The sequence below is a fragment of the Podarcis bocagei genome, assembly GCF_964188305.1.
Source record: "Podarcis bocagei genome assembly, chromosome: 9".
In the NCBI taxonomy this organism is placed as follows: Eukaryota; Metazoa; Chordata; class Lepidosauria; order Squamata; family Lacertidae; genus Podarcis; species Podarcis bocagei.
In genome coordinates this window covers 78,657,161-78,675,849 of record NC_138134.1, presented here as the reverse complement: position 1 = coordinate 78,675,849, position 18,689 = coordinate 78,657,161, and the positions used below count along the sequence as shown (strand labels likewise).

At 49.2% G+C, this 18,689-nt stretch overlaps 1 protein-coding gene across 1 annotated transcript in view; it reads right to left on the bottom strand.

Moving 5' to 3' along the window:
* Window positions 1-18,689, bottom strand: part of SIGLEC1 (sialic acid binding Ig like lectin 1) — a 54,902-nt gene that overhangs the window by 26,222 nt on the left and 9,991 nt on the right. Inside the window, exons 4-9 of the mRNA XM_081206903.1 lie at window positions 15,073-15,369; window positions 11,535-11,798; window positions 9,680-9,934; window positions 6,769-7,068; window positions 4,859-5,113; window positions 604-906 (exon numbers count right to left, since the gene is read on the bottom strand). Coding sequence (XP_081063029.1) covers window positions 604-906; window positions 4,859-5,113; window positions 6,769-7,068; window positions 9,680-9,934; window positions 11,535-11,798; window positions 15,073-15,369 — 1,674 coding nt within the window. The remainder of the gene's footprint in view (window positions 1-603; window positions 907-4,858; window positions 5,114-6,768; window positions 7,069-9,679; window positions 9,935-11,534; window positions 11,799-15,072; window positions 15,370-18,689) is intronic.

The following is an 18,689-nucleotide window of genomic DNA, read 5'->3' as shown; positions in this document are numbered from 1 at the left end:
TGTAAATAAATTTAAAAAGTTTAAACAACAACAACAATTCCTGTATTGCAGGCAGTTGGGTCCCTTCCAGCTCTACAAGTCTGTGATTCAGAGGTGAATGCCTTAAAGGGGAGTAAACCCTAATGGGTTAACACAGATACAGCAGCAATCGATCATAGAAGGGACCCTCAAGGGGCATTGAAATATACTCGGAGTTGAGAGTGGATTTCATGCTCTTTATTCAGCTCATAGTAGTGAGGAATAGGAGTTCCCCCAAATATCTGCTTTATAGACATTATTTACACAATGGGCCCCACGTGATTGGCTAATTCCAGGACTGTAGGCCAATCAGGTTGCGGATTCACTTCCACCAGGAGCTGGATTGGGTGGCTCCTGTGGACCAATCAGACTGCTGCATTCTGGATCCTATTGTTCTAGGACCAATCAGACTGCTGCCTTTTGGATCCTATTCTACTCAGTACATAACATGCCACTTAAGGAGGGCAGGTAGGAAGGAAAGACTATCAGGGTCTGGATGTAATATAAAGCGTAACCTCCATTTTTTTTGGGGGGGGGAGGTTTCTGACAACTGGACCACTAGCTTCTCAAATCTCTGTGACTTACTTTCTGCTGTGAAGTCCATGGAGGCTGTGGATTGTCCATAGCGGTTCTGAGCAGAACACAGGTACTCTCCTTCATCTTCCAGCCTCACGCCCTTGATGGTCACCTTCAGTGTGTTGTATGACTGGATCACGCTCACTCTTGGGTCGGCGGAGGAGTGGGCAATGGTGGTGGACCCGATGAGCGTGTCACCCTTGCGCAGAGTTATCTCGGAGGCTGGTTCGCTGTCAACTGTGCACTGGATGACACCGAGGTGTTCTCCTTGGGTTTCCAGGAAGGACCTCAGCGCCAGCTGCTTGGGGGCATCTTTGGAGTGGAAAACAATCCGTTATAATAATAATAATTTAATAATAGTTTCAGTTACAGATAGGTAGCCGTGTTGGTCTGCCATAGTCAAAATAAAAAAATTCCTTCCAGTAGCACCTTAAAGACCAACTAAGTTAGTTCTTGGTATGAGCTTTCGTGTGCATGCACACTTCTTCAGATACACTGAAACAGAAGTTGCCAGACCCTTCTATATAGTGAGAAGGTGGGGAGGGGTATTACTCAGAAGGGTGGTGGGAATGGGAGATTGGCAGATAGCTGAGATGAGCCTGTTGACGACTCTTAACGACTGCAATAGGTCTTACAGGAAAAGGCAAGGGGTGAGAAGGTGAGAAATGGCTTAGTCATGTATAATGAGATAAGAATCCAATGTCTTTGTTCAGACCAGGTCTCTCCATGGTTTTAAGTTTGGTAATGAGTTGCAATTCAGCAGCTTCTCTTTCCAGTCTATTTCTGAAATTAACTGGAAGCTGCTGAATTGCAACTCATTACCAAACTTAAAACCATGGAGAGACCTGGTCTGAACAATACCCCTCCCCACCTTCTCACTATATAGAAGGGTCTGGCAACTTCTGTTTCAGTGTATCTGAAGAAGTGTGCATGCACACGAAAGCTCATACCAAGAACTAACTTAGTTGATCTTTAAGGTGCTACTGGAAGGAATTTTTTTATTTTAATAATAGTTTATTATTTATACCCCGCCCATCTGGCTGGGTCTCCCCAGTCACCTTGGGCGGCTTCCAACAAAGTATTAAATCCAACCCCCTGCAATGCAGAAATCAACCACAACCCTTTCCTGGAACAAAGCTAAGTGTCCCATCATTGCTCCACCCACCTTCGTGTTAAGTTGTGGGTGAACATATCAGACGACACAGCGATTCTTCAAACAGCTCTTGTTTATTCAGAGGCCAGAACAGAACAGAACTGAAGGGCTCAGTCAGCCTGGTTATATAGAGCTCCAGTACCACATTACTGTAACAACTTTCTAAAACTGTCCAATCAAACTTAACTCTGGCGACGAAGGTGGGATCAATGGACATCAGAGCACAGCCAGATGCAGCCACCCTCTGAACTGAGCTGAATCACTGAGCTGAATCACTGAACGTCACTTTCGATCCTTCATTTCATAGAATCATAGAATCATAGAATCATAGAGTTGGAAGAGACCACAAGGGCCATCGAGTCCAACCCCCTGCCAAGCAGGAAACACCATCAGAGTACTCCTGACATATGGTTGTCAAGCCTCTGCTTAAAGACCTCCAAAGAAGGAGACTCCACCACACTCCTTGGCAGCAAATTCCACTGTCGAACAGCTCTTACTGTCAGGAAGTTCTTCCTAATGTTTAGGTGGAATCTTCTTTCTTGCAGTTTGCATCCATTGCTCCGTGTCCGCTTCTCTGGAGCAGCAGAAAACAACCTTTCTCCCTCCTCTATGTGACATCCTTTTACAGTGGTACCTCGCAAGACGAATGCCTCGCAAGACAAAAAACTCGCTAGACGAAAGGTTTTTTCGTCCGCGATTTGCCTCGCAAGACGAATTTCCCTATGGGCTTGCTTCGCAAGACGAAAACGTCTTGCGACTTTGTTAAGCCGTTTAAACCGTGCTTCGCAAGACGGAAAATTCGCTAGACAGCAAAAATTGCGGAACGAATTAATTTTGTCTTGCGGGGCACCACTGTATATATTTGAACATGGCTATCATATCACCCCTTAACCTCCTCTTCTCCAGGCTAAACATGCCCAGCTCCCTTATCCGTTCCTCATAAGGCATCGTTTCCAGGCCTTTGACCATTTTGGTTGCCCTCCTCTGGACACGTTCCAGTTTGTCAGTGTCCTTCTTGAACTGTGGTGCCCAGAACTGGACACAGTACTCCAGCTGAGGTCTGACCAGAGCAGAATACAGTGGCACTATTACTTCCCTTGATCTAGATCAGTGTTTCCCAACCTTTTTTGGGCAAAGGCACACTTGTTTGATGAAAAAAATCTCGAGGCACACCACCATTACAGCCCCGTGACGTCAGTGCGCAGCGTCGCGCCGGGAGGGACGCACAAAAGTGTAAGTTTCAATTTTTTCCCTCCCCTCCTGTGTAAAGGGGAATGCACTCTGCTAAGTAAAGGCACTTGCCACAGCAGCGTCAACGTCACAGCACCCACCGGCACCCAAGAGAGAAGGGGTCGCAGCAGCCCTTTTGCCAGGAAGAGGAGCAAGAACGAGAGGAGGAGGAGGAGGAGGAAGAGGAAGAGAGTCCCCCCCAAAAAAACATTCTCCTTTTGATCTTCCTTATTTGCAATTCCTCATTGCAAAACAGCGGTTGATATACAGCTGATTTTTTTGTTATTACAGTCCCCACCCCCTCACCTAGAAAAACACCACCTGTCAATTTTATTATTATTATTATTATTATTATTATTATTATTATTATTATTATTATTATTATTATTATTCTTCCCCGCCACTCTGGGAGGCTGAAGCCCTTTAAGGCTTCCTTCTGTCCACTCTCTGTGAATTACCTGCCCGGAGCGGGTTTCGGGGGGGGGGGGCGCTGCTGCCGGTGTCCTCCCCGTCGAGTCTCGCCTTGCCCGGCGCGTGGCGGCCACCCTTTCCCACACTCTGCCGGCTGCGCTGCCAAGCCCCGCTCGGCTTGGCCTGTCAGCGTTACCGGGCTCGGCGGGCGGTAATTCCCGAAGAAAGCCGGCGGCGCTTGAAGAGCTGGCAAGCCCCCATTTGCATGTCTGTTTTCCGCAGCCCTTGGAGAGGATTAAGTTCCCTCCTTCCTGCCGGGGAACCTCCAAGCTTTGGGGGTGGGGGGGGAGGAGGCAGCAAAGCGAGGCAGGAAGGAGAGCTCGGCTTGGCTGGGTGAGCTTTGGCAGGGGCAGGGAATGAGAGCCGCGAGGCGGGCGCTGTGGACGGAAGCGCTGCCTGCTGAGCTCGCAGGCAGCCAGGCAGGCAGACGGCGAGAGCCCCGCGCTGGGCGGCCTCTCCTCGCCGCCGCCGCCCCGCCTCTCGCCGCCCGCCTCGCCCGCCTCCCTCCCACGGAGGTAGGCTGGTGTGCCGTGGGAGGGAGGCGGGCGAGTCGGGCGGCGAGCACACGCGGGGCGGCGAGCGAGCTCCCTCCCACATCCCATCGCCGCTCGCTTCGGCCGGCCTACTGGGCTGTCGCAGGCGGAAGGCCTGCGCATGTGCGAGGTTTTCGCGCCTTCCTCCAGTAGGCCGGCCGAAGCGAGCGGCGATGGGATGTGGGAGGGAGCTCGCTCGCCGCCCTGCGTGTGCTCGCCGCCGCCTCCCCGCCTCTCGCCGCCCGACTCGCCCGCCTCCCTCCCACGGAGGTAGGCTGGTGTGCCGTGGGAGGGAGGCGGGCGAGTCGGGCGGCGAGCACACGCGGGGCGGCGAGGGAGCTCCCTCCCACATCCCATCGCCGCTCGCTTCGGCCGGCCTACTGGGCTGTCGCAGGCGGAAGGCCTGCGCATGCGCGAGGTTTTCGCGCCTTCCTCCAGTAGGCCGGCCGAAGCGAGCGGCGATGGGATGTGGGAGGGAGCTCGCTCGCCGCCCCGCGTGTGCTCGCCGCCGCCGCCCCGCCTCTCGCTGCCCGCCTCGCCCGCCTCCCTCCCACGGAACACAAGGCAACGTTCCGCGGCACACTAGTGTGCCGCGGAACACCAGTTGGGAAACACTGATCTAGATGCTATACTCCTATTGATGCAGCCCAGAATTTCATTGGCTTTTTTAGCTTTGCATAACTATCTACAGTATCCCCCTGCTGGCCCAGGGTGAGAACTTCAGTACATAACACCTTTCCTCTAGCACCACCCACCAGTGACATGCGGGCCCTATAGGGTTCCCATAAGGTAATGTGGCCCTTGGGACCCCTACCCCTGCTCTAGACCACTATGGCTCCAGCCACGTTTTATGAGATGGGACGGATGGGCTACTCACACAAGACGCGCAGGGTGATGGCTGGCGATGTGCTGCTGCCCTTCTCGTTCCGAGCAACGCAGTGGAATGTTCCTGCATCACCGCTGGCCAACGCCGGAAAGACCAGGGAGCTCTCCACCCCCTCCTGCAGCCACTTGGCATTCTTGTACCACGTGTACGTGGTCCCAGCTCCCAGCTCCAAGGTGGACATGCAGGTCAGGGTGACTCGCTCGCCTTCGGGTAACTCTTGGGAAGGGCTGGCCACCACCCTAGCAGCTGGGAGAAGAGCAAACAGAGACCGTTGATCATAGAATCATAGACTAGAATAGAATTTATTATTTATACCCCGCCCATCTGGCTGGGTTTCCCCAGCCACTCTGGGCGGCTTCCAACAAAGTATTAAAATACAGTGGTCTAAATTTTTCATTTTTTTAAAAAAATACATTGGTCTGTTAAACATTAAAAGCTTCCCTAAAGAGGGCTACCTTCAGATGTCTTCTAAAAGTCTGGTAGTTGTTCTTCTCTTTGACATCTGGTGGGAGGGAGTTCCACAGGGCGGGTGCCACTACCAAGAAGGCCTTCTGCCTGGTTCACTGTAACTTGGCTTCTCGCAGTGAGGGAACCGCCAGAAGGCCCTCAGAGCTGGACCTCAGTTTCTGGGCAGAATGATGGAGGTGGAGACTCTCCTTCAGGTGTACTGGGCCGTTTAGGGCTTTCAAGGTCAGCAGTAACACTCTGAATTGTGCTCGGAAATGTTCTGGGAGCCAAAGTAGGTCTTTTAGGACCGGTGTTAAGTGGTCTTGGCGGCTGCTCCCAGTCACCAGTCTAGCTGCTGCATTCTGGATTATTTGTAGTTTCCGGGTCACCTTCAAAGGTAGCCCCACACAGAGCGCATTGCAGGAGTCCAAGTGAGAGATAACCAGAGCATGAACCACTCTGGCGAGGCAGTCTGCGGGCAGGGAGGGTCTCAGCCTGCGTACCAGATGGAGCTGGTAGACAGCTGCCCTGGATGCAGAATTGACCTGCGCTTCCATGGACAGCTGTGAGTCCAAAATGACTCCCAAGCTGCGCACCTGGTCCTTCAGGGACACAGTTACCCCATTCAGGACCAGGGAGTCCCCCACACCCACCCACCTCCTGTCCCCTAAAACAGTACTTCTCTCTTGTCAGGATTCAACCTCATAGAAATGTGGAGTTGGAAGGGACCCCAAGGGTCATCTAGTCCAACCCCCGTGCTGTGCAGAAACCACATCCAACTGGTGAGTGGTGTTGACCAAGCAAAGCTAGAAGGGCAAGCCCTAATCAAGTGGAGGTTTCATATTGAGCCGAATCACTGGACTTCGCAGCTGAACAGACTCTGGGGTCTCACTCTGCTCTGCCTGAGAGTCTTTTAACTGGAGATGTTATGTTTTGCAATATAAGAACACAAAATGCATAACATAATGATATAAAGAACAATACCCCACCACACATTTAAAAGGCCATAGATTGCTGAACAGCCAAAGGCTTGGTTGATGAAGAATGTTTCTTTCGTGGCACCTAAAGATATGGAATGAAGGCGCCAGGTGTGCCTCCCTGGGGAGAGTGTTCCACCAGTGGGGAGCCGCAACAGAAAAGGTCCTGTTCTCGTGCTGCCACCCTCTGAACCTTTCGCAGAGCAGACACCCAAAGAAGGGCCTCAGAGGATGATCGCAGGGTCTGGGTTTGTTCACATGGGCAGAGGCGCTCCTTGAGGTATTGCAGCCCTGAGCCATTTAAGCTTTCATAGGTCAAAATCAGCACTTTGAATTTGACCCAGAAACTAATTGGCAGCCAGGATTGGATTTATATGCTCAAAGCGGCTTGCTCTGGTGAGCAACCTGGCTGCCAAATTCTGCACCAGCTGAAGTTCCAGAGGCAGCCACACACACAACCCATTGCAATAATCTTACTTTGAGCACCGAAGAATCTCGCAGTGGTGGCGTTCCCGTACGCGTTGGAGGCTACACACTGGTACTCGCCCTGGTCTTCTGGAACGACCTTCTGGATTTCCAGCTTCAAAGAGTTGCGTGTGGTGCTGATGCTGATCCGCTGGCTGGGAGCCGAGTGCGAGCTGGTGGTGGCGATCAGCCGCTTGTCCCGGTAAAGGCTCAGGGCGGACTGGGGGTTGCTGTCGACGGTGCAGTAGATGATGGCCAGCTGCCCTTCCTGGGTCTCCTGGAACAAGGAGAGGGAAGGGGCCCTCGGAGGGTCTGTGCAGGAGAAACAAGATCGTTGCATGCACACCTTAGGAGCACATACATTTCCAGGTTCGTAGGAGGGCCTTCCCTCCAACTGAACAGAAACGCCGCACTGATCCCAAATTAGCACGGACAAATTGACCACTTTCAGTTTCTCTCGTCTTTTATGTCTCCCTTCTTAAATTCAGCTCTCCACATTTCCATGTTAGCTTGCAAAATATTGCATGTTGCATATGTGGGTGTGCATTTTCTCCCAACACATACATTCTTGCATGCCATTTTCTCTAATATAATGCTTTTTTGTATGTCTTTCCCACTAACATGCGCATGGCTGCGCACACTCTCTGCTCAGGTTTGCGCTTTTGGTGGGAGAGGTGTTCTGCAAAATTCTAGGAAGAGAGAATATCAAAGGAGAGCTGCGTTTCGGTTTGCATATTTTCCCAGGAAGTACAAGTTAGATAAGTTTGCATTTAAATGAGGACTGAATTTCTACTCTACCCTGAATCCCAGCTGCCTAAAGTGGCAGGGAATTCCAGGATCGGCTGCAGGGTCAGACGTCCCTCGTCTCACAATTCTAAGGCCTCATCCACACTCACTTTTCCTCTGCTCTTTCCATGCAGGGTCCGTGCTTTAAAGCTCCGTGTCCAAGCTTCCCTTCTCTGGAGCTTTCCCCCAGAAAAACTGCTCTTTAGAGCTCAATTGGAACAAACATCAATCTGCGAAAAACCCAAATTGCTGCCGGCTCTGATTTGGCTTTAAAGAGCGGTTTGCATGGGGGAAATCTTCAGAGAAAAATGGGGAGGGAGAAGGACCTTTGGACACGAAGTGTTAAACTACAGACCTCTGCCCTGAAAAGTGTGGGGTGAAAATGAAGTGTTAATAAGCCCTGTGCATGCTGCTTCCCATTTCAAACGGCCATTTTGCATGTGGATTTCAGGGTTTTAGTAAAAAGCAAACCGAGACCTAAGTTGTCTCCGCAAACCTGACATCTTCCCATCCTTGGCTCAGAGGATGGCAGGCTGGGCAAGGGGCACGCAGAGCTCTGTCTTTCCACACCTCAGTGCCACTTCCTGCCCCACAGAAACCAACACCGGACAATAATCTGCCTAATTATAGGGCTGGCCCTGCAGATCATCTCTATGCTTGTGACCGACCCTTGGAATATCATATAGGAGCCTGTGTGGTGTTGCTGTTGGACTAGGACCTGGGAGAACAGGGAATAATAATAATAATAATAATAATAATAATAATAATAATAATAATAATAATAATAGATTATTTATACCCCGCCCATCTGGCTGGGCTTCCCAAGCCACTCTGGGCGGCTTCCAACAAAATATTAAAATACCGTAATGCATCAAACATTAAGAGCTTCCCTAAACAGGGCTGCCTTCAGATGTCTTCTAAAAGTCTGGTAGTAGTTGTTCTCTTTGACATCTGGTGCGAGGGTGTTCCACAGGGAAGGCGCCACTACCGAGAAGGCCCTCTGTCTGGTTCCCTGTAACCTCACTTCTCGCAATGAGGGAACTGCCAGAAGGCCCTCTGCGCTGGACCTCAGTGTCCGGGCAGAACAATGGAGGTGGAGACACTCCTTCAGGTATACTGGGCTGAGGCTGTTTAGGGCTTTAAAGGTCAGCACCAACATTTTGAATTGTGCTCGGAAACAAGTCCCCACTCAGTTTGCCAGGAGCCAGACCCAGGGCTGTCTTAAGCATATGCATCACCGGGGTGCAAAGATCTGCCTGGTGCGCCCCCCCCCCCCAGGTTGCCCAGTCCCAGGCATGCAGGAGGGTGGGACCGGATGGCCAGCTGCCTCAGTGTCTCGCTGGCTCGGTTTCCCCTGAACTCGCAGCGCAGAGCTGCCCGCAGCAGAAGAACCCACTGCGGCGCTCTGACCAACAGATGGGCTCTTCCCCGGACTCAACTCTCGGGCCCCGAACTCTCGGCCTGGCGTCCCTGAGAGCCCGGCGCCCGGGTGCCCCGCACCCTAGCGCCTATGGGTAAGACGGCCCTGGCCAGACCGTGTCTCTCTCAGCCTAACCTACCTCACAGAGTCGTCGTGAGGATAAAATAGAGAGGAGGAGAACGAGGTACGCTACCTTGAGCTCTTGGAGGAAAGGTGGGATAGGAATGTAATAATTTTTTTTAAAAAAAATGAATCTTTTAAAGAAATGAAAGGATGGATCAAGGCAAGGGAATATGTTGATTGCTTCAGAACTATTATTTCTATCCGTATAGAATTCCAGCCAATTTGTTCAGCACCCAATCAAGTGAAAATTGATGGTTTTGTGAATCAGTTCCGTTTTTTTTCATGGGAGTGGGGACATCTGTAAGCGACTGTATTTCAGCTCTATGCCAGATGACCCCCATTTAATGCAGGGATTTTGCTATAGGCTGAAAAGCAGGAGTGGGTAATAATAATAATAATAATAATAATAATAATAATAATAATAATAATTTATGCCCCACCCATCTGGCTGGGTTTCCCCAGCCACTCTGGGCAGCTGCCAACAGAACACTAAAAACAGAATAAAACATCAAACATTAAAAACTTCCCTAAACAGGGAAGAAACCACAGGTTCCCCATCCCTGATACGAAGTGTGCTCTGAACATGAAACTCACAGAAGACGCTCAGGCCAATAGCTTCGGATGTCTCACTCCCTTTGTCATTCTGCACCTTGCAGGAGTAATAGCCAGTGTCTCCCACCGAAACCTCATGGAAGACCAGGATCCGGGCGCTGCCTTCCTTGATCCAGATGTTATTCTTGTACCAGCTGTAGTGGATCTCCTGCTTGTCTTCTCCAGGGACCTCGCAGGTCAGCGTGACCGTCTCCCCTTCCCTGACACTGGAAGAAGGGCTGATGGACAGCACAGCAGCTGGAAGATTAGGGGAGAAGGAACCGTGAGAAAAAGCTAGTTTCGGTAATGCCATACTTGGAATGACCCCGGAATCTTGCAATACAACCTGCAGTTTTATAAGAGAATGTATTTAAAGCAGACGAATAAATGAGTAAGTTAAGTTAATTCGGAATAAGCAGAAAAAATAAATAAATAAAGGAACTGCAGAAAGGGGGGGGAGTCGAATAAATGAGTAAGTTAATTTGGAATATGCAGAAAATATAAAAAAATTAAGGAACTGCAGAATGGGGGGGGGGAGGAAGTAGAGTTTCAAAATGTTGAAATTATTGTAAAGTTAATGAAATGTATAAAATTGAAAACCAGAAGTAAAATTGGAATGACCCAGGAATTAAAGGCGCTGGTCACACTTCCCCTCCTTCACTGGGTGACACGTCTAGTCAAGGGACAGCAAAGACCTTTGTAACGCTATTTATCATGCTCTATTAAAAATCCCTATTTCCCAGTAGTGATGTATGGAAGTGAGAGCTGGACCATAAAGAAAGCTGATTGCCGAAGAATGGAGGCTTTTGAATTATGGTGCTGGAGGAGACTCTTGAGAGTCCCATGGACTGCAAGAAGATCAAACCGATCCATTCTGAAGGAAACCAGCCTGAGTGCTCACTGGAAGGACAGATCCTGAAGCTGAGGCTCCAAGACTTTGGCCACCTCAGGAGAAGAGAAGACGCCCTGGAAAAGACCCTGATGTTGGGAAAGATGGAGGGCACAAGGAGAAGGGGACGACAGAGGACGAGATGGTTGGACAGTGTTCTCAAAGCTACCAGCATGAGTTTGACCAAACTGTGGGAGGCAGTGGAAGACAGGAGTGCCTGGCGTGCTCTGGTCCAGGGGGTCACGAAGAGTCGGACACGACTAAATGACTCAACAACAACAACAAAATTCAAAATGAGATCATTTGGGCAAATTAAATAATCTTTTCCTGGATTTGGTTTGGTTCCTTATGCCAACCATCTTGGAAAAGGTTCCACTTCCACCTCCAAGCCCAGTCTGCCTGGGGGGAGTCTTAAGTAGCAGGAGAGGACCCCTCCCACCACAAGGAACAGGAGAAAAGACCATGTTTGGTGCAACCCAAAGTAATGAAGAAAATCTAAACGGTAAACTATCTTTGCCAGCCAACCAGGTGCCCTCCATATGTTTGGGGACTACAATTCCCATCAGCCACAGCCAGAACTATACCACACCAGGTTTTCCGACTGGCAGGAGGTTGGCAAAGGCGATCTTGGGGCAAAAAGTGTTGCTGCCAATCATATTTGCTTAACAGAAAAGAAAGGAGTGGTTTTTAAGCAGAAACAACAGCTGGACAGTTGAAAGCAGAGGCCATATGGGATGGAGCCCATTTGCCCTTCCCCACACATCTGCTTAATCTCCTGGTTTTAGATCACACATACACCACTTAAAGCAAAGAATCCTTGTTAAGAGATTCTGGGAACCGTAGCTCTTTCAGGGGTAAACTACATTTCCCACAATCCTTTGCTTTAAATGAAGATGCATGTAACTGGCTCAAAAATGAATAAATATGTACACAGATACGTACACCAAAGTCCCTCTCCTTGGTACTCACAGAAAACATAGAGGGTTACCCCTTCGGCCACCCCAGTGCCCACAGAGTTTTCTGCCTCACAGTGGTACAGGCCGTAATCCTCACGGGCAGCACTGCTGATGGTTTTAAGTGGCTCGCTTCCGCAGGAGACGCCATCTTTGAACCACCTGTAGGCGGTGACTTCGGGGTTGCTGCTGTCCACAGTGCATGTCAGGGATGCCTCATCGCCCACTCGGATGTTCTTGGAGGAGGGATTGAGCGACACTTTCACACCTTTGGGGGGATCTAAGAGCAAGCGGAAGACTTTGAGACGAAGAACAGGAATGACGGTGGCTCGCTGAGCGCAACATCCATTTTCTTGAGCACTGAATCCATCATAGGGAAATGAAGGCTGTCTTTTCATAAGAAGGTAAGGCCAACAGAATATCTATTCCAGCAACCGGTTCTCACAGTGGCTGACCACATGCCTCTTCTGGGAAACCCAGTAGAGCAGGATTAGATCACAAGAGCAACATTTCCCCCTCCTGTGGCTTCCGGGAACTAGGATCCCTGCTCCTGCCCACCTAACAGTTTGAAAGCACGTCAAAGTGCAAGTAGATAAATAGGTACCACTCCAGAGGGAAGGTAAATGGCGTTTCCGTGCGCTGCTCTGGTTCGCCAGAAATTGCTTAGTCATGCTGGCCACATGACCGGAAGCTGTACGCCGGCTCCCTCGGCCAGTAAAGCGAGATGAGCACCGCAACCCCAGAGTCGGTCATGACTGGACCTAATGGTCAGGGGTCCCTTTACCTTTTTTACAGGTTGGCAGCCATCACTGTCTTTTCATTATTAGGGTGCTGTATTATTATTATTAATTACAGTGGTGGTAATTATTATTATTATTATTATTATTATTATTATTATTATTATTATTTATACCCTGCCCTCCCCGGCCAGAGCCGGGCTGAGGGCAGCTAACACCAGTAAAATTACAGTAAAAACATAATAGGAAAAGAAAAAAAACCAATTTAAAATACAAGTTAAAATGCCATTTAAAATGCAGCCTCATTTTAAAAGTAGTCCATAGATCAAAACCATAAGGAGAGGGAAACATAAGGGTCAGACTGAATCCAAACCAAAGGCCAGTGGAGCAGCTCTGTCTTGCAGGCCCTGCAAGTCAAGTCCTGCAGGGCCCTAGTCTATTGGGACAGAGCGTTCCACCAAGTCGGGGCCAGTACTGAAAAGGCCCTGACCCTAGTTGAGACCAATCCAACCACCTTGCGACCTGGGACCTCCAAAATGTTGTCATTTATGGACCTTAAAGTCCTCCGTGGGGCATACCAGGAGAGGCGGTCCCATAAGTACGTGGGTCCTAGGCCACATAGGGTTTTAAAGGTCAAAACCAGCACCAATGGTAACCTCTGGTTACGAACTTAATTCATTCCGGAGGTCCGTTCTTAACCTGAAACCGTTCTTAACCTGAGGTACCACTGCCGCCCCTGCACTATTTCTGTTCTCATCCTGAAGCAAAGTTCTTAACCCGAGGTACTACTTCCAGGTTAGTGGAGTCTGTAACCCGAAGTGTTTGTAACCCGAGGTGTTTGTAACCTGAGGTACCACTGTAATTAAACCTGAGGTACCATTCTTTGGAAGATCACAGGGCATGTTACAGCATAACCACGCAAAATGGGAACACAAAATGCAAGAAACCCAAGAACTCTGCTCCCACAAACACATCCTTATTATTCATTAAATTTCTTGGAAAGCTACCTGGACCAGAAAGGCAGGGCATAAATGGTTGCTGCTGGCACCCATCTATCTCAAGAGACAATGGAGTATTCACCTCCAGGGGTGAAGTCAAATCACTGTGTTAGCAGCACTCATAGAATCATAGAATCATAGAATCATAGAGTTGGAAGAGACCACAAGGGCCATCGAGTCCAACCCCCTGCCAAGCAGGAAACACCATCAGAGCACTCCTGACATAGGGTTGTCAAGCCTCTGCTTAAAGACCTCCAAAGTAGGAGACTCCACCACACTCCTTGGCAGCAAATTCCACTGTCGAACAGCTCTTACTGTCAGGAAGTTCTTCCTAATGTTTAGGTGGAATCTTCTTTCTTGTAGTTTGGATCCATTGCTCCGTGTCCGCTTCTCTGGAGCAGCAGAAAACAACCTTTCTCCCTCCTCTACGTGACATCCTTTTATATATTTGAACATGGCTATCATATCACCCCTTAACCTCCTCTTCTCCAGGCTAAACATGCCCAGCTCCCTTAGCCGTTCCTCATAAGGCATCGTTTCCAGGCCTTTGACCATTTTGGTTGCCCTCCTCTGGACACGTTCCAGTTTGTCAGTGTCCTTCTTGAACTGTGGTGCCCAGAACTGGACACAGTACTCCAGGTGAGGTCTGACCAGAGCAGAGTACAGTGGCACTATTACTTCCCTTGATCTAGATGCTATACTCCTATTGATGCAGCCCAGAATTGCATTGGCTTTTTTAGCTGCCGCGTCACTCAAGTGACTTCTCTGGGGAGCAAGCATGGGCAGGGTGTCTGGAGATTCTGGGCTGCCCAGATGACAAGAACCCCCCCTCCCCACCTCGCTGATGGGGCCCAAAGGAAAACAGAGCAAGACGTTTGGCACCAGCTGGGCTGCAGGAGTTGCCGGAAGGAGGAGTACAAGACGCCATCTAACCGTCTTACGGACTCCACTTCAGATTTGTGTTTACTCCTGCGCCTTTTCTTCTCCCAAAGATGTCCCTCAGGGTAGCTGTGGTTTAGGATCAGAGTTCCCTTCTCCTAGAGGGGCCACCTTCCCTGATTGAGGAGCCTCATCTGCCCCTCACTTCCCTCTTTACAACATGTCCAGAACCGAATTCTTGCCTGTTGGAGCCACTCATGGTCTCGTCTGCTCCGTTCGCCAGAGCCTGTCTTCGCATGCAGGGGAAGCCCCTAACTCACTTATTAACAACAATATCAACAACCGTTCTGTTCACCTTTCTACACAGGACTTAGACGTACAGTGGTACCACAGGTTAAGTACTTAATTCGTTCTGGAGGTCCGTTCTTAACCTGAAACTGTTCTTAACCTGAAGCACCACTTTAGCTAATGGCGCCTCCCGCTGCCACCGTGCCGCCGAAGCAGGGTTTCTGTTCTCATCCTGAAGCAAAGTTCTCAACCCAAGGTACCATTTCTGGGTTAGCGGAGTCTGTAACCTGAAGTGTATGTAACCTGAAGCGTATGTAACCCGAGATACCACTGCACAGTCATACCTCGGGTTGAAGTTGCTTCACGTTGATCGTTTTCGGGTTGCGCTCCACGGTGACCCAGAACAGAACGCGTTACTTCTGGCTTTTGCCGCTCGTGCATGCACAGACGCTCAAAATGACGTCACGCGCATGCACAGAAGCGGCAAATTGCAACCCGCGCAGACGCGGGCTGCGTTCGCTTCAGGATGTGACTGGGGCTCTGGAACGGATCCTGTTCGCATCCAGAGGTACCACTGTAGAACTAATTTATTTGTTGTCACTGATAACTGCCCCTCCTGGCCGCTCCATCCTCCTCACACAGATAAACTCACGTTTCACGTTGAGTGTGATTCTTCCCGTGGCCACCTGCTCCCCAACAGACACCTCACAGCTCAGTTCCCGGTTGTGGTCCTTCCAGGACAAGGAAGTGGTCAGGGTTTGCTTCCTGAGTGATGCTGCTGTGTCCAGCTGCAGTGTTTTGGACACAAGCGAGGTCGTCGTGTCGTAGCCAAGCCATCTCATGGAGATGCTGTCATAGGGACAGGTGTAGGGGCTGGAGCAGCTGAAGGATGCCTCCATCCCTTCGCGAAGGTCATCCGGGGAGGCAATGGTGGGAATGTCGACCGAGTCTAAGGAGAAAGGGCAAAAGGATGGGCTTAGCTGAGCAGAATCTTTTGAGTTAGGAAGGATCAACTCTTTGCTCGTCTGAAGATCACAGGGCAGTTCACAACATAAAAATGCAAAATAAGAACATAAAATACACAATAAAACACAAACCAACCAACAATATCATATTCGCACAGATACAGATGACTGATTAATTGTCATTTGATTAATTGTAGATAGGAAGAGGGGAAGAGTGACACATAATTATTGGGGTGGGGGGTGGGGGAAACATATGGGCGTGATTTTCAGGTGGGATAAATTACGTACCAGAAAATTCAGGTTGCGCTATTAAACCTGATTTGGCATTTTGCAAAAAGGAAAACGACTGGGAAATGAACTGGAAAGTGTAGGATAATTTTTGCTTGATACAACATGGGCTAACCTCCCCGCAGATCAGAAAGGCTGCTCATTAAATAGCCAACTTTGTCTAACCAGCCAATCTGGTTTCAGCCAATCAGGGTGAATGCTCAATAAACACATACCCTCCAACATTTGAAAATAGGGACATTCTGTTCCATGGTGTTGGTGGAGGTGATGATGATGATCATCATCAGAATGTTGCCTCAGCACTCTGGGTGGCTTCCAACATATATAAAAACATTTTTTAAAAAACAAACAAAAACTTCCCTATATAGGGCTGCCTTCAGATGTCTTCTAAAGGTTGTACAGTTACTTATCTCCTTGGCTTGGAGGGTAATTCCATACCCTCCAACACTTTTCTGCTAAAAATAGGGGCACCCTAAGGAAAAGCGTGGCAACAAAGGTCCATATAGTTAAAGCTATGGTTTTCCCAGCAGTGCTGTATGGAAGTGAGAGCTGGACCATAAAGAAGGCTGATCGCCGAAGAATGGATGCTTTTGAAATGGTGCTGGAGGAGACTCTTGAGAGTCCCATGGACTGCAAGAAGATCAAACCTCTCCATTCTGAAGGAAATCAGCCCTGAGTGCTCACTGGAAGGCCAGATCCTGAAGCTGAGGCTCCAAGACTTTGGCCACCTCATAAGAAGAGAAGACTCCCTGGAAAAAACCCTGAAATTGGGAAAGATGGAGGGCACAAGGAGAAGGGGATGACAGACGATGAGATGGTTGGACAGTGTTCTCGAAGCTACCAGCATGAGTTTGACCAAACTGCGGGAGGCAGTGGAAGACAGGAGGGCCTGGTGTGCTCTGGTCCAGGGGGTCACGAAGAGTTGGACACGACTAAACGACTAAACAACAACAACAAAGGAAAAGCGGGACATTCTGGGATCAAATCAGAAACCAGGACGGCTTCCGTACATCCAGGATTGTCCCTTGGAGTGTTTGTAAACAGGTTGTTTGGAAGGTGACCTAAGGAAGACATCACAGGCTAAAAGCAGTTAGAAATGCAGAAGCAGAAGTGAAGCTCAGCTCTTATATCCTCTGTTTTTGAATATGGGACACAGGCTTTCCATTGCAAATATGCTTAAGTTTCAGATTTCAGCTCTAATTAGCTGCTCTCAAGTTTTTTTGTTGTTGTTTGTTGGAGGAACAGCCTGAGAAATGCCTGGGCTAAAGATAGAACGAGGAACCAAGCAGAGTGCCTGTGTGCTGGGTGTACACTGGGCTGGGAGGACAAATTTGTGCATAAACTCGGTGAATGGTTATCACTGAGGGGAAGCTGGCGATGGGAAGAGAATCAGCTGGAAGGAGACACCCCAACCTGCTTAAACAAAAAGGAATAGAAAAGGATGGTCTGTTTTGCTTAATGTATGTAGGGTTTGGTGTCAGCGTTGCTCGTGCAGGTTCTCTGCTGTTCACTTGTGTTCCTCTAGTGGTGAGAGAGGTTGGGGTTGGCCTAGGGTGTGGTTGTTTGTTTGTGGTTGGCTGTGGTGGTCTTTGTTTTCATGTGTGAGTGGGGTGGGTGGGTGTTTTGGATCAGGTTAGCCATCTTGATTTGTATGCTGTTGGTGGATTTTTGTCGTTGTCTTGTTGGGCTGTGTATGTGATAAAGGGGAGCCATACCGGGGTGAAGGTGTCTTCTTCTGTTTGTCCCTGTGTCAGTTTCAGTTTATTCAGTTTATTATTCAGTTTATTATTCAGCTTATTTTTCTAGTAGGGCTGTTTCCCATACTATTTGGTACCATTGGTCCATGCTTACTCCTGACAGGTCTCTCCAGTGTCTGGTTATGGTGTTTCTGGCTGCTGAAAGTAGGAACATCGCCACCTGACCCCACCCATCTTCCCCCCCTCCATCCCTTTTCTTCCTAATGTCTCAACAAATGAAACTGATTAGTAAAAATGTTACATGGATAAAATACGAGAGACATTACGCATACTTCTGTATATCAAGAAAATCTTTAATAAAACAAACAAACAAAAAGAAAGAAAGAAAGAAAAGAAAGGGATGGTCTGAATGGGAAGGGAGATAAGAAGCACCACTAGATCAGGGGTCGCCAACGCAGTGCCCACGGGCGCCAGGGCGCCTGCCTGCACTTCCTCTGGTGCCCATGAAAGGCATCACACTGCCATCAAAAATCCACAACGTGGAATGGACTGTTTCATTTTCCTGCTCAGTTCCTGGTTTGTGCTGGCTCAGCCTCTCCTACGAACCTCCTCAACAATGTCCACGTTTCTTTAACTGCCGGGTCTGGACACCCAACCTCCCTTCCATTCTAAACAGACAATTGAACATAAACGTGCTGGAAGTGTGGGATGTAATCCTCTGGAGCAGTCAAGTACAACATCTCCTGCTTGCCTAGAGTGAACATAGAATCAATCATAGAATCATAGAGTTGGAAGAGACCACAAGGGCCATCGAGTCCAACCCCCTGCCAAGCAGGAAACACCATGCAGGGGAATGTTGGTCCAGCCAGTTGAACTTCCTGTTCCACCTGGCCTGGAGCATCCTTCCTTTTGCATGTGACTAGTAGGTGGGCATGACCTTTCCAAACCTGGTAGAAAGCCAAGTCACGTAGCCACCTCCCTCTCTCTTCCTTCTTTTTCGTCCTGCATGCTTCCTGCTTCACCTGGTTATCACCTATATGGGGTACACCTGTTTGTACATACAGTATTTGTAAATTTAAGCCTAAAGCCTGCCTTCAGGGATCACCTGATCGCGAGTAAAACTTCTTTTTGTTACTTTTGAATAAGACTGTTGTGTCTTTATTCTTTTAGGAGGGATCAAAGGGGTCTTACCAGGAATAATAGAACATACAGTGGTATCTCTGATTACGAACACTTCAGGTTATGAGCTCCTCTAACTCGGAAGTAGCTGCTCCTGTTTGCGAACTTTGCCCCAGGATGCAAATGGAAATCGCGTGCCG